Source organism: Manduca sexta, chromosome 26 (assembly GCF_014839805.1).
Source record: "Manduca sexta isolate Smith_Timp_Sample1 chromosome 26, JHU_Msex_v1.0, whole genome shotgun sequence".
Classification (NCBI taxonomy): domain Eukaryota; kingdom Metazoa; phylum Arthropoda; class Insecta; order Lepidoptera; family Sphingidae; genus Manduca; species Manduca sexta.
In genome coordinates, this window is record NC_051140.1 from 9,243,028 (window position 1) to 9,266,644 (window position 23,617).

General features: G+C 33.1%; 3 protein-coding genes across 4 annotated transcripts in view; 1 reads left to right on the forward strand and 2 right to left on the reverse strand.

Annotated features, from left to right (window-relative positions):
* Positions 1 to 595: 595 nt before the first annotated feature.
* On the reverse strand, positions 596 to 5,808 carry LOC115447526 (odorant receptor 46a). The gene is made up of 7 exons (XM_030174634.2): positions 5,568 to 5,808; positions 5,132 to 5,261; positions 4,386 to 4,590; positions 3,876 to 4,160; positions 3,617 to 3,716; positions 3,432 to 3,536; positions 596 to 1,178 (listed from the first exon to the last, which is right to left on the reverse strand). Exons 1-7 carry the CDS (start codon positions 5,754 to 5,756, stop codon positions 855 to 857), a joined length of 1,338 nt encoding a protein of 445 aa, XP_030030494.1. The 5' UTR covers positions 5,757 to 5,808; the 3' UTR covers positions 596 to 854.
* A 3,189-nt stretch (positions 5,809 to 8,997) lies between these two features.
* LOC115447525 (ran-binding protein 3) lies at positions 8,998 to 16,082 on the reverse strand. Its single transcript, XM_030174633.2, has 6 exons — positions 15,827 to 16,082; positions 13,549 to 13,677; positions 12,720 to 13,111; positions 11,319 to 11,462; positions 10,009 to 10,251; positions 8,998 to 9,829 (listed from the first exon to the last, which is right to left on the reverse strand). The coding sequence occupies exons 1-6, from the start codon at positions 15,843 to 15,845 to the stop codon at positions 9,416 to 9,418; spliced, it is 1,341 nt and encodes a 446-aa protein (XP_030030493.1). The 5' UTR covers positions 15,846 to 16,082; the 3' UTR covers positions 8,998 to 9,415.
* A 1,319-nt stretch (positions 16,083 to 17,401) lies between these two features.
* The window catches only part of LOC115447508 (kelch-like ECH-associated protein 1), a 42,069-nt gene continuing 35,853 nt past the window's right edge, over positions 17,402 to 23,617 (forward strand). The window contains exons 1-2 of one of the 2 annotated variants that reach the window (XM_030174607.2): positions 17,402 to 17,558; positions 17,666 to 17,741. Coding sequence is in view for 1 of the 2 variants with exons in the window: in XM_030174606.2 (XP_030030466.1) it covers positions 20,462 to 20,540 (79 nt within the window). In the remaining variant the exon portion in view is untranslated. Of the gene's footprint in view, positions 17,559 to 17,665; positions 17,742 to 20,234; positions 20,541 to 23,617 lie in introns of those variants that run through there. The other variant, XM_030174606.2, reaches the window with a different exon arrangement.

Sequence of the window (23,617 nt, forward strand, 5' to 3'; positions counted from 1 at the left end):
TCTAACGTGATTTAGGATACTACGCGCCCAATCTGTACGTGTTAGGCAGCGGAAAGGATGAGATTTGTCCTCAGAGGCATTTTTCGTAAATGTCTAATGCAAATTATAAAGCGCTAAGATTTTATTAAGCTCATATTTTTTGTTTCAAAACGAGAATGAAGTATACATCGGAAGTATACGTCTATATTTCTACTTTCATTACAAGGTCCATCGTTTTTCTTTTAAAACAAGGGCCTTCTCGCCCTAGCTTAAAGTATTGATAGAGGATACTTACGACAGGGAATACCAATTAAATACTTTGACAGTTTTGAAGACCGCCTCACATTAAGGGTAGGAAAAATATAGAAATAGATTTAAGCTCAATTACTTAAAGTTAAAAGAGGTACTGAGAAATTTATTCTGAAGAAGGAAAAAGTGGTTAATCAAAAGAAAATAATTATAACATAAATTTGCAATAGAACTACATCATATAATGAGATCAAAATATGTTGTTTTATTTGTAACGGCAGATGCCGTTCCTTACACAAAAAAGCACATAGGGCAACTGTACTCTACCGTAGGCGTCTATCTCCTTTGTTAGTTATTTTTTATTATATTGTTGTACATTAGAAAAATATTTTTATATTGACCAGTTTAATTTGAATGGACAGTCTCTCAATAATTATTACATTCTTCATATCACAGCTCGATTTCAAAAAGTAGCACATCATACCACAATTACCCACTACACGCAGAACAACAATATGGCTACTCGAATTCTCTTTGTTTCATATCCTAAAACATTGTGTCCCTTGATGATGTCTAAATATTTACATTAACCTGTCTTCCTGTATATACATGTGATGTGGTAAATTTTACACCATGTATAAGTACATAAGTGTGGTGGACTTATCCCGTATTACATAGCCGGTACCTACTTTCTCAGCAGTGATGTATAAAATACAATTTAAGACAAGTGATAGTCTCCGATAGTAATACAGACCGACTGAAGTGCAGATATAAACAGATAATAAAATACCAACCGTTATGTAGGTGTCCAAAGACATGGGGATGACGTAGACGGCGCGAGGCGTTATCGGCTGCGAGCAGTAGCACATCATAATTAACAGCTGTCGACGGAACCGAGGACTTACTGCCAACCAGTCGCTGCGGTATACCGATTGATTCACCAACTCACTCTGCATAATATACAAACAAAATTTCAAATTACGAATCCACGCAGGGAGATAAATACCTATCTCAAAAAGATCGATATAAAAGAAAAGATACAGGATTCAAAAAGATTTTACTGGTTATCCTCATCGTACCCAATATATAATATACGAGCTAATCGTTACATCAGAAACACATTTAAATTCAACCTAAATGTAGGTATATTACACCAGAGATTTGTATTACAAAATAGGTTTAAATATCATTAATTTGAGGCTAGAAATGTTACCATAATCAAATATTTAACTTCTTATAAATAACTAGCTTTTGCTCGCGGCTCCGCCCGCGTTATAAAGTTTTTCAGGCTAAAGTTTTCCGTTATAAAAATAGCAGTTTCCCGGGAGCCTATGTTCTTCCCAGGGTCTCAAACTGTCTCCATACCAAATTTCATCTTAATACGTTAGGTAGTTTTTGAGTTTAACACGTTAAGGCAGACAGATACAGCGGGGGACTTTTGTTATATTATTTAGAACTTTTTAAGTGAAACAATCCCGTCATACATCATTGTTGCATAACTTTAACCGTTTACGCAGCGCAGGCAACGGAAGCTCTCAAAACTCATAATTTTCCCCGTTTTTGCAACATGTTTCATTACTGCTCCGCTCCTATTGGTCATAGCATGATGATATATAGCCTATAGCACTCCAGGAACAAAGGGCTATCCAACACAAAAAGATTTTTTCAGTTCAAACCGGTAGTTCCTGAGATTAGCCATTACTGCTCCGCTCCTATTGGGTATAGCGTGATGATATATAGCCTATAGCACTCCACGAATAAAGGGCTATCCAACGCAAAAAGAATTTTTTAGTTTGGACCGGTAGTTCCTGAGATTAGCCATTACTGCCCCGCTCCTATTGGGTATAGCGTGATGATATATAGCCTATAGCACTCCACGAACAAAGGGCTATCCAACGCAAAAGAATTTTTCAGTTTGGACCGGTAGTTCCTGAGATTAGCGCGTTCAAACAAACAAACAAACAAACAAACAAACAAACAAACAAACAAACAAACAAACAAACTCTTCAGCTTTATATAATAGTATAGATTTATTCTGTAGAGCCTCTTAACTCTATTATGTTACATGAACGTAGGTAACTACCTTAATTACTACATGATAAGTGAAACAAGAATGAATAGCCAATGGTTAATCTATACTATTATATAAAGCTGAAGAGTTTGTTTGTTTGTTTGTTTGTTTGAACGCGCTAATCTCAGGAACTACCGGTCCAAACCGAAAAATTCTTTTTGCGTTGGATAGCCCTTTGTTCGTGGAGTGCTATAGGCTATATATCATCACGCTATACCCAATAGGAGCGGAGCAGTAATGGTTAATCTCAGGAAATACCGGTCCAAACTGAAAAAATCTTTTTGCGTTGGATAGCCCTTTGTTCGTGGAGTGCTATAGGCTATATATCATCACGCTATACCCAATAGGAGCGGAGCAGTAATGGCTAATCTCAGGAACTACCGGTCCAAACTGAAAAAATCTTTTTGCGTTGGATAGCCCTTTGTTCGTGAAGTGCTATAGGCTATATATCATCACGCTATGACCAATAGGAGCGGAGCAGTAATGGCTAATCTCAGGAACTACCAGTTTCAACTGAAAAATTCGTTTTGTGTTGGATAGCCCTTTATTTGTGGACCGCTATAAGCTATATATCATCACGCTATGACCAATAGGAGCGGAGCAGTAATGGCTAATCTCAGGAACTACCGGTTTGAACTGAAAAAATCTTTTTTGTGTTGGATAGCCCTTTGTTCCTCGAGTGCTATAGGCTATATATCATCACGCTATGACCAATAGGAGCGGAGCAATAATGAAACATGTTGCAAAAACTGGGAAAATTATTAGTTTTGAGAGCTTCCGTTGCGTGCGCTGCGTAAACGGTTAAAGTTATGCAACAATGATGTATGACGGGATTGTTCCTCTTAAAAAGTTCTAAAAAATATATTATAAAACAAAGCCCCCCGCTGTATCTACCTGCCTGAACGTGTTAAACTTAAAAACTACCCAACGTATTAAGATGAAATTTGGTATGGAGACAGTGTTAGACCCTGGGAAGAACATAGGCTCCCGGGAAACTACTACTTTTATAACGGAAAACTTTAGCCTGAAAAACTTTATAACGCGGGCGGAGCCGCGGGCAAAAGCTAGTGTTATATATAGGTGTTGGTTCGGTTTAATTTATACCGATCCGCCGCCCATAACAAAATATTACCTCCACTTTAAGCTGTGTTCCAAAATAACAATAAATAAATAGTTGTGCTAGCATACATCCCAAGTACATTGCCATCGACACAAACTCAGCTGACAAAATTTCCAACTGAAAGAAAATGATTTTTTAATAATAATACTACGTCTATGAGAAAAATATGAGAACTTTCAAAACATGCATTTACTTACTCCAATGATCTTATACACAGTCATACAAATGACCCAAGCCATTATAACAAATTGTACCGTCATTGCTTCTCCGAATGTTGACTCTACCTCTTTACTAATCCTGTAGTTAAGAAGAATTAGGCATTATTAAACAAATCCTCTTTTATATGAATACAAATTAACTGTGAAATGATAATGGAAGTAAATTTTACTTCGTACCTAAGCCTTATGTATGTCATGATTTAAAAATGACTTATGGAGCGAGATTCTAAACTTTTACCATGCTATTTGGCGGTAATGCTCGACGCAGTGTGCTAAACCTTGTTGCAATTTAGCTTTTTCTCCAGATTCATCCTTATATGTGATTCGTCTGTTTCTGCCATTTAATTTCAGTTCATTACGAGTGTTTTCTTTCGATTTAACCAGCATTTCCAAATCATGCCGAAGTATTCGTATTTGAGTTTTAGCTTGGGCATAGAAGGCGATAATCGTGCAATCCATAGTTACATTTCCATACGCTTGCAATGTTATTAATATAGACATATAAGCGAGAGCTAATTCAAACCTATAAAATGTGACATTGATTAAAAACAATATTTTTTTGTTCTAATTTTACTTCTACTTATTATTTAGATCGTATTTAAATACAAAATTAAAGGTAATTTTGTATATGTATCGGTACGTACCTGTATACAGTATGCTGTATACAGGTACGTACCGAGCTCTAGTAAAATACATAATTATTGTCAATGTTACTTATATAGCTAAGTAAACAAATAAAATTGCTTACCGTGGCGATGTCGCTGTATCAAAAGGGAAATAGGCGGTAAATTCGACAGTTGCGCCCGAGGCTCTGTTTATAATAGGAAATATAGTCCAAAGGGCTCCACATAAGAAAATAGCTATGTGATAGAGCGTTAATAGACGCGACATTACCAACGCGTTTGCTTGTATTACTTTTGTATGATAACTAGTTCTTGGTGAGAAATGTCTCCCTGCAAAATTATTAGAAATGAGTGTAAACTCTACATTCGGTAAATATTTATGATCATAGTACCTACTGGGTTTTTAAGAACTGGGGGTCAGCGTTAACGGTGTAACAATGAGTACTTAGTACTCGTAGTTCGTAGTAGTAGTCATTTAGAGATATTCACTACTCCAAAGGAACTCAGCAACTGTAATGATTGTTGACAGACATCTCAAACGAATGTCTCTAAACTTCTTAGTTTAGGTGGCTAGAAATTCTAGACCTAAACTGTATGTAGAGTCGAATCGGACTCATCGACAACGCATTATAAGAAGTGTTATTATGGAAATTCTTCTAAGATCAGATACTAGTGAATACTGGTGTAACGAATATTCAAATTCGCGTATATTCGCATGCGATTGTTTTTGGAAATGAAATGTGCAAATAATTTACAAAATCATTGTTATTAAACTGATTTGCAAAAATGGGCGTTTTAATCAAAAAACTACTTTGATAGCCATTGAAATATTGAAGATCAAATATTCGTTATGTCGCTACCCGATACGTACCGTTTATAACATGTAGTATGCGTTTGATGCGATGTGATCTCGTATTGAAAGCGACTTGTTTACCGAGCGCATTGAGCGTGGTAAGCAATATGAACAATATGTCCACTATCATATCAATGCTTTTACGAACCTGTCCAGAAAAATATAAATATGGGTATCGGTATACATTTTAATATATCTTTAGCAACATTTTGAAAGTGGCATAGTAGGGTTACCCATCACGTAATATTGAATGATACCTATTGATGAAGTAATTTCAGAAACCAGCAATTATATAATTATTTTTGCTGAACAACTAGGCCTGCATGACAATCTTAAAAAAAGTGAAATAAGAGGTTAAATAAGTATATTTTGCGTTGCGTTTAAGGTTTTTTGTAAGACTGCCTAAGGTCAAATATGGATAGATAATATCCATGAATTGTTATAAAATGATTACCTGAATAACACGAATCAAGTGCTGCAAATTATAAGTAATAATTAAGATCCAAACAATAACCCGATACAAGTTGTGCAGAATGACTCTACTATTGCCAAAATTAGTGAAAACCTTTTCATAATACCCAGCTTTAGCAAGCGCGGTAAAATGGGGCTCCATTAATTGTAAAGTCAAGGAAGTACGTTCCATATTGACTAACAAACAGATACTAAGTTTAAGCTCTAATCCAACACCTGGCTCATAATTAAATCTTAACCTTATTTATTGTGTAGGGTATAATCAACTAAACGATCCAGTTTTATTTTCTAAATTCAATAAGTATCTAACTACCACCTCGCACCACATTAATTTACCGATGATAATGACATGTGAGATGTTAATTAAAGCAACACGAAGGTACGAATACCAGTGGGCAAAAATTAAAGGTAATTAAGAAAAATACTAACATGAAAGGGGCGTCTAAGTAGTGATTAATTTTTATCATAATTAATGATCTCCACACAATCTTAGGCTGCGGTCCACCAGAAATGTTTAAGGTAACTGGGCGATGCTAGGATGCGTAGCGAGCCTGTGGAACGGTGTACATTGTAGATGTGCTAGGCCGCACAGCTATGGGAGCATGTGTAGCGACGCTGTGAAACTCTGTGTTTTAATGTTTTTTGTACACAATACATGTAGCTCTAACAAATACCATCTAGTGATTGCTATTGTTTCTAGCACACATCCCTTGCAACACATCCTTCTCTTGTTTTGTATCCTTCTCTTGTAAAACCTCGATTCGCTGAGCCGTTTCTACTAGGACCTACGCTGAGCGAGGCAAGGAAGATGAAGCGATTCTATTAGTTCTTAACAAACATTTCTCCCACTACGCATCTTCGCATATCTCTGATGGAAACGTAACCTTAAGTCTCCTCCCCGACCAAATGGGCTCGAGTAAATCGTTCCATAAAGGGCGTGGCGCACGATATATGGGCGGGAATATTCAAATATTTATGTAGGGATATTTAAAAAATCAATTAAAGGTTTTTTTGGAAAAATTTTAACTACCAAAACAATACTTATTAAATTGCTTGACTAATAGTATAATCAACACAATTAAAGATTATGTGTACCTCAGAAGATGCACGAGATCAGTAATTTTAATGGAATAGTTATTATAAAATAAACTATTGTTTATTATTGTATTCAATATACACGTAACAAACATTTTAAACAAAGATAACAGATTTTGCAGAAATATGTATTTTTTTTTTTCTACATGTACTACTTATCAATTTCAAATACATACTTAGTTTCTGAAAATACGGACCGCCGGCCATTTTGTTGGGGGCAAAACCTCTGTGCGCATTTATATTTAAAAAAAAAATAATAAAACAAATTACTAGGTATCGTGCGACTTTGTACATACCTCTACTAAATATTTTTTTTATTATTTCAGTAAAAAAACTGCGGCCTTGATATATAAAATCTGAACTGCCTTTATCTTACTCGACGGCCGAAGGCTGCGTAGTAGCTAAACTCACTCTATGTAGAGTTGCGACAAGATAGACTACAAGTAGTACTAATAGTTACTAGGCAGTAAAAATCTCATATATAAGGTCAGTCGGGGCAAGTGCGCCGACGGGGTAAGTGCACCTACCCTAAATAAATCGAAAACTATTGATGTTATACAATTACCGCAATCTTATATCGATGCTACTAACTGAAATACAGTTCCACTAAAAACATAAATGGCTATGTTCATTTTAATACGATTTATTCGCCATTTTATTTTAAGTGTCATTTAGACCTGTAAACAGAGATGACCCCGTGTAAGATAACATCAAATATTTCAAGATATTTAACATATTTCTGTAAACCAGTAAGGTGAATACATAGTTTAAACCTTTTATTTTAACTTCCTGTCTGAAGTTTATTTATATATACTAAAATAAAGGATTTTTAGCAATGCGAAAAAATGTACTTAAAATTGTCGAGTAGGGCAAGTGCGCCACAGTTAATAGTCGTATGGCGCACTTGCCCCTGATCCATATATAACCAACCTTTTTTGAGAATAAGTTTTACGAATATGAATTATTATTATAAAAATGTTATACTTAACAGCAGAATTTTTTGTACTACGTTTTTACAAAAGAAAAACTGATATACCTTGGTCTAGAGCAACTTTACGTGAATAGGTTCCAACTGTTCGATCAGGCACGTTATCTGGATATAATGCAGCTAAAACATATCAAATGTCATAAGGCCAAATTCTAAGTAATTGAGTTATAACGCATTCGAAATTGTTAATTTCTACATTTTTGTATGTTATTTTAGTTTTTAGAAATAAAATGGATTTTATATTAGGGCTACCATTTTTTATTCCAACATATCCGCACACAAAACTCTAATATAGCAAAAATCTTATATAGCAAAAAAATCTAAAATGTTTTGAAGCCCTGATTTACATATATATGGCGCACTTACCCCGAATTTCATTTGACAGCCATAGTTTGTTATAATATTGAGTGATTAAAAATTATCCAAGAGCATTGCGAGTAAAACTTATTTCTCTATGGACTAAAATGAGTGTTCTCTTTATAATGTTTCATATTGGCGTTTTTTTTTACACAGGCGCACTTACCCCATTTCCGGAGGCAAGTGCGCCTACTACCATTTTTTTTTACTTTGAGCAAAATATTATTAATTTATGGTCCAATTTCCTTGAATGGCTATAGGTTGTTATCACAAAATACCAAATATTCTTAAATTAATAAAATTATATTCTTAAGTCAGCACAAAAAGAAATTATTTTGCATTGAATCCAGCTATGAAAATTTTATGGCGCACTTCCCCCGACTCACCTTATATGGCAGAGTAGGTACCACAAGTCTATTCTACTCTTCTCCTCCTTGACATGAAACTGGAATACGACTCCATCCCAGAGCAAATCGTTCTTAAAAAACTTACACAACGTGTAGACCAGCTATGAAATAGAACCCAAAATCTTTCATGTAAATAGGTTGTGAATTGGAATAGGCTGCCCGTCGCCGCTAATGTAATAAGGCGATATCATGGAAATATTATGTATTCCGTACAAACGATATTGTAATCTCATTTCTGAAGGCCACGTCGTTCGACATTAGTTAATGAACTTTTGAAAAATTATGATATTTGTGTCGTGGCAACTCTTATGGTTGTTACTTTAACAGTATTTGACAATCTGTCGTTAGAAAATTTATTCTGATTGGTCGATTTATGCCATAGATCAGAAAGTTTCGATTAGAATAGTTTATTAAAAACAGCCGTCGGGTAAAAATGTGGTTTACGTTAGTAATGTCAGGTTATAAATAGCGTAATTTCAAACACCATATAGTAATTAACCTATGTTTATTAATAATATTATTGCTTGAAGACTAAATGAGAAGGAGCTTGTAGAAATTATAGATACTTAGATTTATTGTAAAATTATTTATTGTTATAGTCCTATAAGAAAATAAACCACATTGTTAATTTATTTGGTATTCAGCTCTGGCTAAACGTGCTAATCGTTTGCATTCACTTGCAACCTTGGAATGTGATATTAATTTTTTTAAGCCGTTACACCGCAGCCGCGTTAATTTGTACTAAAAATAAAATTCAAATGCCAGTGCGGTTGCTATAATTATTAAAATGGACTCTCCATTAGTAATAATAATCAACAATGTTGCATAATGCTATAATAGTTATTCATAAATATTTATTTCTACACAATCTATTTAGTCGAATTTACATAAGGGTTCAATAAATCCAGAGCCTTCTGTGGGTGCTGCACACATCCACATGTAGATCACAAGTTCTTGCACTGCTTTTAAAAAAATTGTATACTATCACTCTGTCAGTATATCTGGGCACTGTCGCTTCGGCGAGGTCTCGTCATCAACGGGCTCTTTCCTCTTCAATGCTTTAGTCTCTCTTTCATCATTTAAACTGTCTATGTCAGCCTGGATCTCATCAGTCTCGTTTTGTTCAGACTCAGCCTCTAGCCTTTCATTGACATCAGGATCGTTTTCTTGCGAGTCCTCGTCGACGACACTCTCCGGCCTGTCAACATCGTCATCTTCAGTAATACCGTCATCGCATTTGTCCAAACTCTCATCATCGACACCCGACGCCTCCGCCTCGAGCCTGTTCGACGGTTTCTGAGATGTAATTTGAGTGCATGTATTTGATGCCTTCTTTTTGCTTGCCAGTACACGATTCGTAAGAGCTTTACTTAACTGAGTTATATCCCCTGGTGTACCCTGAAATGCAAAAATGATGTATAAATTATTATTCTGTAACTTTATGGAAGGCAAAATATTTTTCCATGCCTATAGAAATTCTTAATCAATGTTTTTACATAAATAAGCTGTGCCAATGATTACTCTCTCGCTAAACTTTAATTTAAATCGTTAATATGTAAAAGTAATTTTGTACCGACCATAATAAGGAACAATTTGATCTGTTGCTGTGCATCCGCGGCGGTGATTCGCAGCGACTTGGGCCCGGCCTGCTCCACCACCATGTCGGGCCACAGGTTGGTGTTGAGCACCACCCGCAGCGAGCCCGACACGCGCGCCACCACGCGCGACGCGTCGCCGCTCGCCGCGTCGTTCAGCCGCAGCACGCCGCGCCCGCGCTCGCGCCAGCTGCCCGCCTCCCATGCAAACAGCCGGCACGATATCTGTACAAATACAAAACAAATCACCATAATCAATTATATACGTTTTTAGTCACTTTCACTAGTCGCTATCTGCAAATCTGGTGCCATGACATGAACGAAAACCGACGATAAAATTAATACATAGGTTTGAAATAAATCTAATTATATATAAACTAGGACAACTCCACAGAAAAATCTAGATAAAGATCAAACATAATACAGTTGCTATGTAAACCCAACCCATTATTTAAATTAAATAAATACTATAAAAGAATTCATTGTGTTAAGATATAAGATAATAACAAGGTACTAATTGTTGGATAAATTAGCATTAGCATTAATTGTTAGCAAGCTAAATCACATTTAGCATTTCACAAATTAAATACAGTTGCCAAATTTCGTGAAGTGCCAATTAATTCGTGCGTTAGCGCGCTTCACAATAGCAGCGCAAGCACGCTCGCTCTCTTTAACGCCCACAGGTATAATGATAAATTCCGTGCTAAATGCTAATGCGGCCTGTTTTGAATGAAGGAGTGAGCGAGAAAAATCGGGGCGAGACATGCGTCGCGAGTGACTCATTGAATTGTTTATATATTTGGAAAATTACCAAATATTAGGTTGGATAATATTGCACACAATAATATCTATTATGCCTGTATAAACAATTAAAAATAATTTTATGAAGAACTTGCACATTCTGTTAGGTATAATACACATTCTATATTCTATGATATACAAATTATTATGATATAATTTTAATAAAATGTATAAAAGGGAAACTGGCGTTAAACGAAAAAAAATGCCTTAAAGGAGTCGAACGAAATTGGGCTTGACCATACACAGAATGAAACAGTTATCAATATTATTCTTCTATTTTTATATCAGCCATAAAAAAATATTAGATTTGCAAAATATAATTTTCAAATTAAAATATACACAATTTTAATTCATGCGTCATATTAGCAATTAGCATGGCTATTTAGCACGCTAAGACATGAAAATTCGCATGCTAATGAAATGAATTCAAAATAGCATTAATTGCCATCACTGCAAGGTACCAAAATAAGGGTCTCAGGAGTTATACAAACCTGTAATACGTTAATTTCCCCTTCTTCTCCTGTAATAGTGCAGTTGCTGGTAGGCGGCGGAGGCCGTGCATGCGACCTCTCGTACTCGGCCGCGGCCGCGGCCAGTCCCTGACTGGCACTTACGGTGTTTGTACTGCTCATGCCCTGTCCGACAAAGAAATCCATGACATATATTTAAATATATTTTTACACATCAAAACAAAGTCTAATGTCGAATATCTTTAACATATTGTTTTATTATACCTATACATCCTCTTTTACAATGCCCTGTATAGTCAGAGTGAAAGACTGCCGAGACTTCTAACACTAGAAAGATAACTATCTTAAATTAATTTAAAATTTTAAAGGAAACATTCTGAATAAATGTTCATGATTGAATTCATGACAATAATTTGATGAGATGTTAAGTTTAACAATCGACCCATATGAAGTCATTAAGATGGAAATAAGCCCAAGCCTCCTGTGTACACCAAAAATATAATTATTATATATTACAAATTAAATGTATATACAATTTGTATGCAATTATTATATTGTCAAAGATGAACATAAAAATAAAAGGGTATATTTAAATTATATCAAGTTACAGGTCAACCACACTGACCACAATGTAGAAATTATATTCTACACATTTGCAGTACATTAAGGCGCGCACCCCAGCACGACGGCACGCTAACCGAATTTTGATAAGCTATGTATTCAAAATTCACAATACACATAAAAAAAAATATATATTTCTACAATATGTTATCTCATAATTTAATAGTCTCAAGTTTTTTAATGGTACATATTGTTTTATTATTTTCCTAATGGAAATTCCACTAAAATTGTTGATTCTGTGTACATCCTAAAGTACACATTTGAATTTGCAACCAACACTATAAGATGGATAATTTAACAAGGAACATATTCGTAATTTATAATTTTCAAAAAGACCTAAACTTGTTCGTTAAAGAAACTATTTATAAATTTTGGCGTATTTCTTCTCGTAACTCGTGTACTGTATAAGAATGAAACGAATGCTCGAGACCGTTTGTTCAGAGGAAGGCTTAAATTCAAACAAAGCATATCACGACTCACGATTCGAGATAATACACTGTTGTCACTTTGGTTACAATTGACGTCAGGCCGTAACTAATAATGCTCAAACACTGCTGTGGAAATAGGACCATAGCAGTATTTATTTATGCTTACAGACATTGGTAAATAAATCTCTTCCCCCAATTGCTACCAAGAAAAATCGCACCAATTACTTTATTTACTTTTAAAAACATTATTTGTCACTAAATATGAAAAGTTCCAAGTGGAGTGTAGGGGCCGTTCAGGTATTATGTAATTAAAAATCTTTAAAAATTGAAGATTTTTAATTGAGATCTAGCATGAAATACTTAAAATGATTACCTGACCATTCTCCTTCACAGATGCAGCGGCACTAGTGAACAACAATTCTGAGGTTCCATTTGAGGAAGTGTGGTTAACTGTCGAAGGTTCGCCATTATTAACATTCTCCTTTATGACCACACGTTCACTCAAACTCTGGCCAAATACGAAGCCACTGGATGAAGCACTTGCTGTTGGCTGTGGGGGTATCGGTACTTGGTTGCTGGTTCTAGGCGTTACGTTTGACGACCCCAATGGAACAAACTTTGGTACTTTAACTTCATCCTTGGCATCTTTAAGTCTATCTTCAGATTTGTCAGTATCTTTATCCACGGATGACTCTTCAGTATCCGTTACTTTAAGGAATGGATTGTTGCTGAGAGGTATCAGCTGCGGTGGACGCAAGATAGAAGCTAGAAGTAAAATATATTCTTATTTTATTAATATTTTGATCTCATTGGTAAATCACATTACCAAAGATGTTTAGATGTTAGAACAAAGGGCAAAACTGCTGAATGCTATAATATCATGGATCATTTCCTGACTTAATATGTTTTATCTTACTATATATTAAAATTGTAAACGGAAAACAACTGAACATTTATGTGACATTGCTGTACTAAAATTTTAAATAGCAATCATATGTTTATTATCAGCTGATACAAAAATAACATTATTTCATTAAGCCCATAAGCATCCAATGAGTACATATTGCATACCTAACTAAAAATGACCTAATATACATCAATATAATGACCAAACATTAAATTACTTTATTATAACAAGTAATTTATTGATTCATAAAACAAGAAGTATATGATTTTATCAATGTTGAAGTATTATGCATTACCAAATGGATTATTAGTTTTGCTAGAGCTTGATCCAAAGCACGAGGAGCCGAATCCACCGAGACGCGGTTTCGCCAGCACCACGCGTGATTGAGATGAACCATTGCAGAAATCTTCCACTGGTGTCTTTCCTAATGACAAATAAAGTTGTGAATACAAAGCATTAAGTGGATGGTGGTAACATATATTTTATACTAGGTGTTAAAATCCACCATAGTGGCCCAGCTAAGTGTGTCGCGTTCCAAAAGTGTGTATTGCCTGCCAGGTATCCACCTCTTGTAAGTCGACATTCTATTAAACCCACTTCACTTACCATCAGGTGCAATGGGGTCACCCATTCTTCACCTAGTGTGTTCAGTATAATTATGTGATGGGGGTGAATCTATAACCACATTGGGAATAAATTCCAGACTTCAAGTCAGCCTGCTCCAATATTGAGCAAAACACCCAATATCCTATAAAATGTAGTATTAAATTACAATTCCTCTATTTATTTAAAAAAAACTAGTAGTGAATTTAATCTAATACATCAATACAAAACCATGAAAAAAAAAGGGTATCATACCATCTTTGAGATAGACCATATAGATCAGAAACAGACCACATCAGGTAATGAATGAAATTGAATAGAAATATAATGCTTTTTGAAATAGCTAGAACACCGAGTACAAATACATAAGTTGTTTATACATTGTCTAATGTTGCATGTAGATGAATGCAGTGAAATGTCTTTCGGCATTGTCATGTGAAGTTCTGGTTGTTTTGATTTTGTTATTTGGAAACCGTGTTGCTGGCCATCAGGCAAGCAATGCATTTATAAATTTTACTTCTATAATATAAAAATCCTATGGATTCATTAACAAGTATATGAATGCTAAAAGTTAATAAATAAATTCTGCTTATCAAAGCACAGTTTAGAAGGATGTGACATTTACATAAATCACAATTTGCGTCTCCCTAAATGTAGATAAAACTAAAATGGCATTATTAAAATAATATTTTGTGAAAGTTTTATACTAAGTGCAAAAATATCTTATTGTATTTTGGGCTATGACCCATATGTTTAAAAAAAAAACTTTTATATTGGGTAACAAATCTAAGCACTGTTAGGTATAAAGTTTTTTTTTTTCATTTATTTCTATACATATTCAGCAAGTTGTTTAGTTACTTATTCACTAATCTTCATATCAAGAATAACATGATATTCCATAACACTCAATATTATATTTTGAATAACATTAAAGTGCTTGCTGTAACTTTTTCATAAGTATCAGAATGTAGTACTTATGTTTTCTCAGTTTTTGTTTATTTCCTTTCCCAGATAACACCTACATTTAAAACACTCCACAACAAATGTTGATTTCCAATTCTTATCAGTAACATAACAAATTAAAAGTATTATACTACATACTTCACAGTCATAGATCTACCATCTACTAACTAAAATTATGTTAATAAAAAAAAACAATTTTAGAGAGCCAAAATAAAAACAGGCCTGATATTGCTGATTGGTTTCCTAAATTATTTTATGGAGTTTATTTTACCTAGCAGAAAGTCGAGATATAAAGTTATCCATAGTTAATAATACAATTTACATCACTAATAACACCTAAGAATATTAAAGCCACAGTTATCTTACAACAAAAATATCATGATAGCATGTAGTAACACAAAGTTTAGATTCAGTTAATTATTCAATTATTAAACATACAAAACCACAATCACTAAATGGAAAGAGGTTTACATACCTACAAACCACAATATACATAATAATGTTTATCACTTCTGTGAAGCATATAAATGAATCTGTCAAACAAGTATCTAACATCTATACACCAGTGCAAGTGAATTTATATTGTTTTGACAATATATTTTTTACCCTAGTTATACACAAAGTTTGTTAAATGTTCAAATGTAAATAATCAAGCAATGTTGTTTCTGCAACACAGATAAAGAGATTAAACAAGCTATGGTGAATGCTGCGAAATCAATTATTATCATTTATAAAATACTCAAAGCTGTGTGATTTTGATTTTAGATTTACATATATAATCGAGAAACCTATCATCTTGATCTAAAGACACACTCACGAATGGAAATAATAAAAAAATACGTTGATGATGCAGTAAGAGCATTATGCATTATTGCTACCAAATAGCAACTTGTATTTAAATGGTACGCTAAATTTGAATAACTTCATAAAATCATGGTAAATAAATAGAAATTGTTGTTTTGCATATGAATTTCAATACAAAATACGTAAAATTGTGAAAACCATACCTTGCTTTGCGTCTGCCATTGTCGAAGATTTTTTTTTAATCTGACTAGGGCTACTACTCCACTAGTGTCAAGTGTATTTGAGAGTTGATTGAAGTAAAATCGACTTCAACGTGGCGTGGAGACTTTTCTAGATTACCTATTTTATATTTAGTTGTAGGGGTAGTACATAATAATTTTATATATAAACTTTAATATTATGACCGTACATTATTATGACGGATTATAACTCAATTCGAAAAATAAAATATAATAAATCAATTGGAACTATTGATTACTGAATAAAAAACCTGTGAAAAACAATTACAAAAAACCACAATGTCCAATTTATGTATGAATAATGTTATACTTAATAATAGTCGTATTTTGATAAGACAATTTATAATTTTGGAGTAAGGTATAAACAAAGCTTTATAATATGAACTGTAGAGGGTAGAGTTGGGTAGAGTACAATGAATACTACTTGAATTTTATTTATTTCCATAGATTAAGTAATATACTACGTTTTATATCAAAAGAATCATCAGGTAAAATTTGAATTTGAATACATTAGTTAATATTATGCATATAAATAAAAAAGGTGCGATCCTTATATGACATTTTTCGATCGCATCACCTGATGTATTGTGGACGGCAAACGTTTATTTGGATCAAATCCATAATACTATTTATTTTTTTCTCTTTGGTTCAAATACTTAATTTAAAATATATTGACTAAAATATTAGCTTGGTCCCAACTCTAAAGTTTTGTGTTGAGCATGGCGTGTGTGATGAAAGGTTTCAAATCATATAAAAAAATACCGGAAAGAAAATATATGTTGGATATCATAGTGGATTCACATCGGAATTAATTTTTATAAATGTAAACGAACGTTTTAAATCATATTTTACAGAACCCAACGTTGATTCAGTTCATGGTTTTATTTCGTAATATTTATTCATATATTTAACAAATTTACTTTTAAAATAATTTTGTTGTTGTTGGTAAATTTTGCCTTTTCACGGTGGCCTAGCTTTCCATTTAATGTAGTGTTATATTAAAGTATTATATTCTCTTTGTTCTTCCATACAACTATTTTATTTTGTGACTTTAATAAGGTTTCAGAAAGAGAGGTATTACTCAGTCATGAATCATGCATTTGGAATCTCAGATTTGAAATTGACAAGGTTGTCACCAGTAATTATATGTAACTTTTGTCACAGATTACTTACTTTTTTATGCTCTTGATGGGGCAGTATCGATTTCAAAAACATCGATTAAAAATAATTGTGTTTCAGATACGTGCATAATGACAATTTATATATTTTTTTAAATAAAAACAATTAACAAGTTGCTTAAAATGGCGTTTTCAATGACAAAACATTTGTATAAGTAATTAGTGTCAGACCAAATTAAAAAAATAACTTTTAAGTCCCCAGTCACTTTCTGACAAAAAAATGTAGGCATAAATTCGGTACAAGAAATTCCTTTTACCTCCGGAAAAGTTTTAAATTCAGATTATAAATTCCGGTTTTGTTTATGTATGTATCAATGATAAAAGACTGTACCTATATATCATTAATCGGTCTGTCATTGGCTGACAGATGTCAAACTCAACTGTCATGTGCCCTGTCATCCATTTCATTAAAATTGGGATTCTAAGATTTATATTGTATAAATGTATAAAATATTAAAATAAAGTAACATTCCATTTTATAAATAGGGTTTAAAATAACATCAACAAGTCATCTAAGTGTGAGTGTGATACAAATTAAGCCAAAGTAGCAGTATAGTGTTATCAATCTTTATCGTAATATGTTTGATAGATAGATTTTCAATGTTTTCCTTTTCTTTTTTTGTAGAAAATTATAAGACGGCAATGTTCGGAAGTTCTCTATAAATTTTATTGAATATTAATCCTGTAAGTGGCTTCAAGAGGTAAGTAGCCAAGATTTTGCATCATAATGTTTACATGTAAACTTTTAAAACTTTAAATTACGAGAACAGCCACAACAAATAAACCACGATGTTGCAACGCTGACTATATTTGATATAAACAGCTTTTAAACACCTTATATTTTGATTAAATAGTACTTATAGCCATTATAAGCATCTTAGCAAACTATTTATATTTTCAAACAATGGTTCATTAATTCCTAGATGACCCGTTAATGCTCTGCGATAGCACCGTTAGTATCTTTTACATAATATAATTTTATGTACTTTAGAACTTTTCTCAATATTTCTTAAATCCAATAAAATATTTAATCTATACTCTACAAATATTTTTATTAAATTATTATGAATATGTTTTAAGTATCTAAGAAATATTTCAAATATTTGTACTTAGTCAACTTGATAGTGTATTGAAATAAGTGACAGTGTCCATGTAAACATTATCGCACCCAAAACTAATAATTTGTGTATATACATATTATGTTTTGAAGATTACTTGATATATTATTTGGCTGTTAAAAAAAACACTAATGTGGAATCACTGCTAGGTTATTTTTTTAAATTATATACATCTTTTTGGAAGTATAATTTATTGACAGTAGAAGAATTGCTCTACTGGTTTTGTTTGGTTTATCAAACTATATATTTATTTTTCTGTTTCTAGTGCCATGATACACATCAAAGTGTTTTATGACATTACTCAGCTGTTGAAAAATTTACTGAGGTAGACCCACAACCTCCTATCTCCCCATTATAATCTATGTATACTGTACATAAAATACTTCAAACTCGAACTAATCTGAACTAACCTTTTTTGTGAGTTTTTACTACTTAGAACATGTTTGAAATTGTTTTCACATATTTGTATATGGATATTTCTCATTTTTGACTAACAAAATAAAAAAAAAAACTATCTTTCCAGTAAAATTTATGATTGATTTTAATTGTATTGGTCTTGCTTTTTTAAAGAAATATTCAAGAAGCTTGCAGCATTTCTTTTTACTTTAACTGAGAAAAAAATGTAACACTATTAACCCCTACCTCCCTAGTGATGCCTATGATTATATTATACTATAAAAACTGAGAGCTAAACCAATTTTATATACAAATGTCATTTGCAAGGATTGAAGATCACATAGAATTTTATCCACAGAACCATGGATGTGACTTTATCCATTGCAATCCCAAAAACATAAGTTTTAAAAAAGCTATGCATGATCAAATTTACATAGCTTTTTGTGCCAAAAAAACACATTAGATCTACAAATTACAAAACTGAATATTTATAAAGATAGAATTATTACATGTAATATAACATGCAGATGTAATGCCCTGGCAAGAACTTAAAACTAAGACAAAGTATGGCGTTTGTTTGCATTTAAATAATCATCCGTATTCTTATGACAGTATGACATTCTTTTAATTTTGCCTGGAGTGACATACTCATAGAAGAGACAAAAAGAAATGTCACAAACTTTATGCAATAAATTTATAATTATCCTCATTACTTTTGATTTGTATTTTAATGGACATAATATTTTAAAGGAATTATTACAATCATTTTCATGCCTTTACCCCATTTGATAAATCACAGGTTTCTTTTTATTAAGTGTAGTGTTGTGACATACACAGAAAAGGACAATTTTGAGGCTTCCAAAGTTCATAATATGATAACTATGTATTCAATGTTCCCATTTTTTGTTTAGAGTGAAGTACTGTGTTTTATTAAAACTTTATTATAACTAAGCATAATTCGGATAATTCTTAATAACCAGTCAGTTTAAAGTGTCATAGGCATAATTTTCAAAATTGAGAGATACCCATACTTGATTTGATCTGTTTACACAACTGTTTATAGAATGACAAAAGAGTAATGTGATAAGTTACCATTGTCAACCAGCCGATAAATATTATAATCTGATATGAGATAATGAAGGAAGAAAAACAAGAAATTGTCTATTGTTTTATACATGCATCAATTCATATATTTGATATTAATATGTACTTTCCAATATAAATCTTTAATATAAGTTAGGTCTTAGGGGGCACGAGCTTGATGGAATTGGAACAAAATTGACTTGGAATAATGTAAATCAATCATCAAAAGGTAGTGTTTGCTACATCATACCAAAAACGTAATTCTGTTGTGAAATAAAATAAGAGGTTGCACAAGTAGCTAAGCAAGCACTATATACTTATCTATTTCAGTAAAATATATTTACAATATTTGCCTATTTTTTCCACTCTGCTTAGTAAAGTGCAGATGCCCTCCATAAAACCTCTTAATATAACATCTTACCGTTCAAGGTATTCCTATTAATTTATAAGATGGTATTTTGTATTTACGTATCTTGATTCTTTGCTAATAGAGAAATATATTTTTAGAAGGGTGTTAAAATTCGTATGCAAATTTTTGCTGAGTCACTGTGAATTGATGAGGCTGTGATGACGGTGGTGCGCGGTGCCTCTATCTATAACAAAAATTTTGTGATCAGTAAGCGCGGGCGCGCCTTACCATATACACGCAATTTTTTGTCGCCAATTTTTGTTTTTCGTGAAAACTTTCTTCGTGTTAATATTGATGCAGTGATAAAAATAAGTGCAGTGTTATACTTACATAGTAAAGAATGCTGTTGTTGATAGTGTTGTGATTGTGTTAAGTAGTTTTACGGTTATATTTAGTTCGTATTTTATTTGCATAAATGAAGTTAGATGTGCAGTGGCAGTTTAAGCCAAGTGCAACCAAACATGTAGAAAATGGTCATTCAATATCTCAAAAAGGTAAAAAAAATATGAGTTCATTGTTCTAGATTCTAAATAAAATGAATGGACGTCAATGACTGGTGGTAGGATATATTATAAATCCGCACGGATAGCGACTACCGTACGCAAGGTGTTAGAACCCCCCACAGACCGGCATAATTGTGTCGACTGTCTCTCGACAGTACCTCTCGGTAATCACTTCTCGTCAGTTGACATTCTATTGGACCACACTCTACTTACCATCATGTGCGTTGGGAACACTTTGCGGTGCACGTATAAAGAAATGCCGAAAATATGAATGTTATACGCGCGAATAAAATTACGATTAAAATTGCGATTTACTTACCCCAAGTTATAATATGTTGTGTGCTTTAGGAACATAGAATAAATGTACAGTCAGCCACAAACGTAGAAAATTTAAAATCGCCTTTAAACTTTAGTGCCTGGATCAACAATAAATATTTCTTCCCTAAAAAAACTTCAAAAGGTTTACTTTATTTTATATCAAGAAAAACAAGATTTTAATTCAAGTTAAAATGTACTTTTATGGCTGATTTAAAAAAACGATATTCCGAGTAGTAGGAAAGACGTAATAGTTGCTATTTTGCGGGATAAAAACTGGTCAATTCCACTGATCGGTGCTGTAACTTCATATTAGTAAACTTTCAAAATCGGGTCAGTAGGTTCAGACTTAAACTTGTTTAAGCAACAAATTTGACTTTAAATAATTATTAGACTCAAAATTATTGTTGACTTGTTGAGAATTACCCCAGTGTAAAGATCCACGGTGGGCGCCTAAAAATCATACTTTATAAGGATTTACAACCCCAACACAAATATATTATTATTTGCTTCCATGCATTGCATTACACAGCAATTATTTTGATATTTTTTTTATCAAGAGATAAATATTACAATACATTTAACATTCTACGGGATATGCATCTACAATATACCTCATGCCTTCTATTTTCAGAGAGTTGGTCGCCTTAATTCAAAGTATATGTCAAGGTAGGCCTGACCAATTTTCATTGCTAAAGTTTTATCACTTACAGAAAGCCTGGCATCAGAAGTTGCAATTGAAATTAAGAAATACTCCATATCAAATACTTTAGTGGATACTGCGTGTGCGGGGATAATTTTCCTCTTGAAATATATCGTGTAATTGTTTTACTTATCGGAATTTTATAAAAGCCTTATTGTAACAATGTTAATCCATACATTTTTTGCATTGTAATCTGGGACCTTATTCTCTATCCCGCACGTTATTTTGACAGTGTGTAACAAGCACGTAACACAACGCATCATGTTTAGGACTATAGAAATTTGGCTTACAGAATACCATTCCACGCACATTTCTCGAAGATAACATGACACGGCCGCGTTACGCGTTTACACTATCATACAGAATAAGGGCCCTGGTTTTATGACGGCTCTGCGACGTGGCCAAAACATACTCTTTACTTATATGAAATCATAACACGTATCCGCAGCCAAATATATACTAATACAAGCTTTTGTTCGCGGCACTGCCCACTTTAGTTCAGGAATAATGTAGGCTCTCCTTAGTGAAATAAATTATATCAGAACAATAGTTCCAAATATAGCGTGTTTAAACAAATAAAAAACTATTAAACTCTTCAGTGTTACATAAAATTGTGTAGGCAGTACCAGTTTTATTGGTTTTTGTGCAAGGTGTATTGGTGAAAATAACGTAAGGTTCTTTGCTTGGCCAATTTTAGTCAAAATATCTTGAAATCTCTATGTCAAATTTTCATTATCGTGAGAGGCAGTTGCACAAAAATAAAAAAAGTATGCCACACCATTTAAAGGATTCAATTCATTACTTAAATATGATGTTAATTTATATCGGTCAATGTTCAGGTAACTAACAACTTACTAAGCTGTAACTGTGCTAGTAAGAGTAATGAGTACGTTACTAAGCGATCAATATGTTAATCTTGTAGTAATGTAGAACAATACATTAGGTCACTATGTTAGTGTAGAGTTTTACTACATACATTACGCACTTACTACAATTAGTTTAAATAAAGAATGTAGTCCACGAGTTGAAAAAGTGGAGACACTAGAGGATTTTGGCATGGGGTTGTTTGAACACTCGGTTATGTACCAGTGGCCTATGTTTAACAAAGTTTGGGTCGATGAGGCAATAAATCGTGCGTTTTATTAAATATTCGCTCTCGTATACTGCTGATCTGCGACGTAGTATAATAAGCGTAGATTATGATGCCGAGGGCTGCTGCCGGCTTATGTTCCCGTGACAATATGACTTATTCGTCGTTAGTAATCGCTGGATATCCGATATCCGATCTACATCTACATTTTAAGTAAACAACCTTAATTTCTTTTTTGATTCATCGCAAAAAGTTCCAATCAGGAAAAAAATTTTTGACATGCTTGCAGATGAATTATTTTGATTGGTTCCACCTTGGGATAGGATCGAGGATTAATTTTGGGACCGTTTATTGAAAAAGCCCGCCAATCACTACCTGTTTTATCTCCGATATGCAAATATATTACCGGACAGATAAAAAAAGATAATAATAATTTTAAGTAATTTTATTTACTAAGTAACTTTAGACATAACGGATTTATAAAATCACTTATTGACATCTTAGTTTTTTTTTAATGATTTTTGCGTTTTATTGCCTTATTAGTATATAGTATATTACCCAATTTAAAGCTCCAAATTAGTTGACCGTTGCGAATATTTCGTAAAATGCCGTGGTCCGATTCTGATTATTTGACTTGTTTATTGAATCTACATATATATTTCAAACTACGTATATAATATATATACTGTAATCTGTAAGCACAGCATGCATAGTAACCAAACGAAACAAAAGCCACAGTAAGTTTTCCAACGAATCATTCCGATAAAATATTTGTTAGGCTAACGAATTATGAAGATGATTAATCACATGTGCGCAGATAAAGGCTAGTCCCGTTTCGTTGTGAGCTCTTATCAGCTTACCGGAAATGACAATAAAAATATGTGTCAATCTCAAAAAACTTCGATATCGGGTGTTTGATAAAGAGTTCCTATAATCATTATGATGATTGTACATTACATA